This window comes from Pristis pectinata, chromosome 6, assembly GCF_009764475.1.
Source record: "Pristis pectinata isolate sPriPec2 chromosome 6, sPriPec2.1.pri, whole genome shotgun sequence".
Classification (NCBI taxonomy): domain Eukaryota; kingdom Metazoa; phylum Chordata; class Chondrichthyes; order Rhinopristiformes; family Pristidae; genus Pristis; species Pristis pectinata.
The window spans coordinates 59,560,740-59,567,094 of record NC_067410.1 but is presented as its reverse complement, the minus strand read 5'-3'; the positions used below and the strand labels follow the sequence as shown (position 1 = coordinate 59,567,094).

General features: G+C 46.2%; 1 protein-coding gene across 1 annotated transcript; it reads right to left on the bottom strand.

The window, feature by feature from the left end:
• Nucleotides 1-754: 754 nt before the first annotated feature.
• On the bottom strand, nt 755-5,662 carry LOC127571832 (maestro heat-like repeat-containing protein family member 1). Its single transcript, XM_052018579.1, has one exon. It carries the CDS (start codon nt 5,660-5,662, stop codon nt 755-757), a length of 4,908 nt encoding a protein of 1,635 aa, XP_051874539.1.
• Nucleotides 5,663-6,355: the final 693 nt, after the last annotated feature.

Sequence of the window (6,355 nt, the reverse complement as noted above, 5' to 3'; positions counted from 1 at the left end):
ATGTTTCTTTATCTGTAAAATGGTGAGGCTGCAGGATATGCCCAGCAGGACAGAAAACTGAGCCAAAATGATGACAAGTAGAACTAGCCAGTTCCGATATGGATGTAAAGAGTGAGTTACCTAAAGATGGAGAATTTGATATTGAGTCTGGAAGGTTGCAATGGAAGATGAAGTACAGTTCTTCAAGTTTGTGTTGGGCCTCATCGCAACACTTCAGGTGGCCAAAGACAGAGATCAGAGTGGGGGTGGGATGGTGAATTAAAGTGGCAGACAGCCGAAAGCTCGAAGTCACTCCTGCAAACTGAACGCAGGTGCTCAACACAAATATTCTCTGCAGCATAACATGGCCTCAGAACCAAGAATAATGTGTCCAATTTTCTCCTTATTTAGGGCCAGGCAGACATCGTGTTTGTGAAGCTAAACAGGAAAATGATTTGTTATTATTAAAAAAAAAGCTTATTTCCAACCAATCCATTTATTGAAAAATTAACAGTCTTAAAATGATACAACACATTGCAGCACAAACATTAATCAATTATAAATATAACTAGTTTTGTTGATGATCATTAGAGAGATAATCTTTACAGAGGAATATGTACAAGTGGATGAAATACAGGCAGCTTCCAACTCACACCACAGAGGAGTCAATATCTCAATCTTCTTCCCTAGTCATTTTCGTACCACAGGAAATTCTTGACATCAGGAGGCTTTTCCCACCAGGCCCCAACAGACCCCAGTCCTGACCTGATGATTCTCAGTACATGTAGAGGCGTTGTATTGCCATGACCGTTTTAACACGGACACTTTGCACATGATCCGACAGCAAAGTGATCATCGCTTGGCAGACCTGATTTGCGGCTGGTGACCTGGGATAATCCAGTGCCGCATTGGGCATGAGGCAACTTGCCAATGTGACTGCGTTCTCCCGCATCTCAGTCTGGGGGCTGCTGAAGAAGAGAGCGCAGTGTTGTATGTAGTGGATGACCTCGCTGGGCAAATCTTCTCCAATATACAGGGAGGCTGCAGTCAAATAATTATCATAATCCAGGGGCATTTCCTCTGACCCCAGCTCCTCAAACAGTGCACACAAGCGCTCTGATGCCAACAGTGGCCCGAGTTGTTTCAGAACCACCCTGCAGACTCTCCTCACCTCGTCATTCCTGTCCTTCAAGTGAAGCAGCAAGTAGATCAAGGTGGAACACAGGTGCTCCAAAAAGATCGGGTCCCGTTGCATGTCCCGAAACTGGAGCAGCTTCCATAGGGTAGTGAATGCCGTAGCTCTCACCTTATCCTGCCTGTGTTCAAGTAGAGGTTCAATGCCTAATGCTACATCGGTCAGGATTGGCTCGGTGTAATGGCGGGGCAGGCGGTCCAAGGTCTTTGATAGGGTGGACATTGCCTCGTATGCCAGCAGAGTGTTCTGCTTGGAGTTCATGTCCATGAGCGACAGCATTGTAGGCAGCAGCTTGCTGGCATATTTATCCCCGTCATTCCAAGTTCCGGCATTGCCCAGGCCCTTGATAGCCAACCACTGGACCACAGGAGAGCTGTCAAGCAAACACCGAAGCAGGATACTCACCAGTGTATCGGTGAGCAGCATCTCTGACACCACTGCCTGGCCGAGAAGCTCCCCAAAGAAGGCAGCCACTGTGATCCTCTGGCTCTCGTGGATGTTGGTGAGGACAGGGGTGAGTTGCTCCACAATTCCGATGAGGTGGGGCACAGCTCGATTGGCCATGGCGCCTGCCAGCAGGGCAACCCCCTGATGGTGCACCTCTGGCCTCTTGAGCAAATCCCAGCCTTCGTTCTTCGTCATGTCCACGTCGCTGCCCTCTCCCTGCCTCACCATAAACTGAAGTATCTCCACTGAATAGTGGCAGGCCGTAACGTTAAAGGGCTTCTGGGGTGGTCCAGCTTTCCTATCCGAATGGATCCTAAGGAAGTCTCGAGGAAACCGGGGCTGGACACTGGAACTCAGGTGAATCAGGACTGTGCTAAAGAGCTGGGGATAGAGACTCCCTATCATGGCTATTGAATCCTGGGAGCATATTACCTCATGAAGGGCATAGATTACAGCCAGAGGCTGATGAGTCTGGGAATTTGATGCAATGCCTAGAAGAGATTCCTTGCTGCTTTCATACAGCAGCTTTAAGTTGTCCAGTAGGTATTTAATGGAGGCAGTGGCAACTGAATTGGTTTTCATTAGTGATCTCCACAGATCACCAATGTAGTTATCGAATGGAATGGGATAACTTAAGAGGCAGGGTAGTGTCACTGGCATATGCTGGGACACCAGATCGGAGATGGTACATGTCACTATCTGGACTATGGGTGCTTGAACCATTGACTGCAACTGATGGTGTAGGGCTTTGATCATTTCTGGGACATCAGTGAGGCTGTCTCCGCATTTCGAAATGAGGACATTGATGATGATCGAGGCGGAATAGGAACCATTGTATTGGTTATCTGTGAGTCCATTGAACAAGGTGAAGAGTAAACTTTTCAGCTGGTCCTGAGCCATGCACTTTGAGAGGACATTTCCTATATCAGTGCAAATTTGAAATATGGAACTCTGGTTGAGTTGATAAAGCTCCTGCTTAATGTTTTTTAGGTGCTCTACCTCTGTGTCTTGCTGATTTGCAGGCAATTGGATATAAAGAAGTATGTATAAACATTCAATGGCCATCTCCCTTACAATGCAAGAAGGATCTGTGCATCGAAGCACCATGCACCCAATAATAACACCCAAATTATGAGATGGAACATTATCTTTGATGTCGACTTGTTCCAGGTAAAACACCAGAAGCTGCAAGAAAGTCTCAATTGCCATTTCTCGTGTGTGCTCCTTAGCCGACTGGATCCACACTTCCATGTTTGTAAATATTGTCTGAAGCCCAGTACCTGAAAGATCCAAAAGGAGGAGTTCCTTCAGAAAATCCAGCAGGGAGGTCATTGTCTCAGTAACAAGCACCTGCCTCTCCTCCGTAGTTATGGTTGGGTGTTCACTGACAGCATTAACCTCTATTCGTGGCAAACTGAAGACACCATTCAAGCATGTTTGAATCAATTGTCTACTGTCCTTTAACGGGGGCTGCAGTTTTAAGAGGGATGTACAGGCATTGATGGCAGACTTTCGGACAGGGGTCATCATCACCTCTGTTGGCTCAGCCTTGATGAGTTCTTGCATATAATGTAACAGCTCAGTCTTTCTGCTGAAGTTGTAGTCAGGCTTTGCAATGGATTGGATGGCTGTGACTGACTGTGTCACAGTCTTGATCAGGCTTAACTTCAGCGTCAGGTCCCTTACCTCAACCTTCATTCCCAAGATCTTGATATTGTAATGGTTAAGCACGTTCTCCATAATCTCAGTATCTACCCTGTCCAGAGTGAGTTCCTTCGGAGAAAATGACATGATATGCCCATAGCATAAAATGAGTGTGCTTTTTACCTTGATTGCCTCAATGTTCTCCTGATCCTTTATAATCTGAAAATAACTTGCAGTCTTCTTAAAAATATTTAACTTTGCAAATTCCTTCAGCGTAGTCAGTGCGGTGTCCAGATGGGTTACAGCACAGTAACCAAACCCAATGGCTACACCTTCCTTCTCCAGAGATTCGCCATGTTGCACAGTCTGCAACATCTCTTGAAGTTTCCTCTTCACTAATTCTTCATCCTGGCTAAGTTGCAGCACCACACCTAGACACTTGTACACAAACCCCTTCTCCTGTGAGACGTTGCTGTGTCTGTGAAGGTGGCTGACGAGCTCCGTGGCAAATTGACTGGCCCACTCCTCATCTGCCGTCAATTCCAGCGTTTGCAGCAGAACCTTCACCAGTTTTTCTTCCCACTGGCTCTGCAGCAGAGATCTTGAGTAATTCTCCTGCAGATAGTCAAGCAGGGTCAGAAATTCCTTCTCCCAGACCTGAGGCGTTGCCGGGTGGATATCAGTGCCCAGGACTTGTAGCAGAGTTAATGCAGGGATGCATCTGTTTTTCCCCTGATGCAAAGAGGAGGACATAGTCAGGAGCCTGGTCAACAGTGCCTGAGGCCCAGGGATGTTAGAATGCTCCTTGTAATTGAGAAAATATTCAGTGGGCTCAGCTTCTACTTTCTTCATTGCAAGAAGCACCAAAGAGTTGCAAATTGTTGCCAAGGCGTTTGTGCACCGAACTGGGATAATGAAGTCAAAGAGCAATGGCCAGAGAACATTGTCAATGGGTAACGCCGTCAACATTTCCATCAGTTGCTCACATTGCCTCCTTAAGTTCTGGTCCGTGACCACATCTGCTATCTCAGCTAAGGGGTCCGCCGACTTCTCCTCATTCTCTGTAACAGGTAGAGCACACTGCCGGATGATGAACTCCACCATGTCCTTCCCACCATCCAAATGCAGATAATTGTGTGTGGCCATCGTGTGTATGACTTGGCTGAGTTTTGCCTTCACCCTGTTGTTGGTATCCAGCACCAATAACTTGGTACCAGCCAGAATCTGAATCTTCTGACTGGCCATGTAGAGAGGAACCATGTTGATCAGGTGGTCCAGGACAGTCAATGTTCCCAGCCGGATTTGGCTGTTGTTGATTTCCAGTTTCAGCAGCAGGAATTCTATGATATGAGAGGTGAAAGCTGGAGTCAGAAGTTTGAAGCAGCAAAGGATTTCTTTTCGCTGCTTCTGAACATATACATCACTGGGCTGCCACAGTGCAATGCAGATCTGTTTGTGTAGACTGTTGAGCAAGCTGTCGATTTGCAAAGCCAGCTCTTCACTGTTTCTCTCAACAGCCGTGTGCAGAACACCATACAGACCCTGGGTGATGCAAAAGTCGCTGGAGGTTCCCTGGTACAAGGCCAGGATTGTGGGAATTAACCTCGGCAGTTCGTTCTCCAGTTTGTCAAAGGGGACGAGGTGGGTAATCTGCCCTAACGTCTCGACCACTGCTGTGCTGACGTTCTCTCCATTCAAAGGCAGCCATGTATTGAACAAGGTGTCATAAGCAGTGGAAAACTCCAGGAAAAATAGATTCTTCTTCACTGTAGGGTCTGGGGCTTCGTCTATATCATACAAGTATGCAAGAATGCTTTCACTGAAAATTCCCAAGGCAAAGCAGAATACCCACTTGGATTTCGCCTCCGTCACTGCAGGAAGCAGGGTGACCATGGTTCGGAGAACGGGTCTCAGTAAAGGGACCATGAAATGTACGTGCTCTTTGCAAAGATTAGCTAACGCCAGCACCACAAAGAAAAGGGGGTCCATCTTTGGCTGAAACAATGAAAGAAGTTCATCATATGTCTCCTTAGTAAACCAAAGGCCCACATTAAGAAGGAGCCGGGTTGCAACCTCCTGGTGCTCATCAGTCACATCCTTATGTTTGGTCATTTCTACGGAAGCCAAGGTAATAAGTTTTTTAGCGACCGCCCTGCCCAAGTTATTGATGTTGTCCTTCACCATCTGCACCATCGCCTTCAGCAAAGCAGTGCGACGTGCCAGTGGCAGGTGGTGGTGGTGGGTGATGTACCTACGAAGGAACGTCAGGACACCCTCCGTATCCACACGCCCCAGCTCCTGCAGAGAGTTAAACACTGTCTGGCTAACTAAGCCATCGTCATCCAAAGGCACCTCCAGAAGCAAATTCAGTAAAGCTTCCATTTTGCCACTCGCCATCTTTACTTTAAGTTGCTCTGGAACGTTGGATATCCCAACCTGTTTTGCTGCTATTTTCAGAGTAATCTCTTTTTGTCCTGGATTCCTGAGCCAGAGCTCCCAATCCTGTGCAATTGCTTGCTCAGAATCTTCTTTTATTGTATGCTCTTTATCCTTCAAGAACAATTGTGCTTAGGAACCAAGGAACTGAATTACAGCCCGTTATCTCCAATTTCCTACAGTATTATTGCTCAATATCACACCAATTAAATTTGATTGCTATTTATTCACTTCGATGCTTTTGTTGAATCCCTCTTGATTCAAGTCAGTGTAGAATGTACTGAACAGACTACATCTGTTGAGAATGTCATCTTGTAATAGCACATACACACTGGCAGAATGGAGCACAGACCTCTCAGCTTCTTCTCACAGATCTTCACAAGCGTTGATCGAGTTTTGAAGTTTAACTTTTGTGATCTAGGCTTATTTCATTTATCTGTCTCTAATACAGGCCCAGCTGTCTCTTACGATTAACGTAACTCCTTGAAGACAAAGCTTCAAGTCCTGTGCAGAGTCTTGCTCAGAATGCTGTCTTGATATACATTGATGATATTGTCACTAAAGCTCTTCTTAACAACAGAAAGGTGATGATAATTTTATTGTGACATATGGGAAATGAATCACATTTTGTGAATCAGCTTTTTTTGATTCACT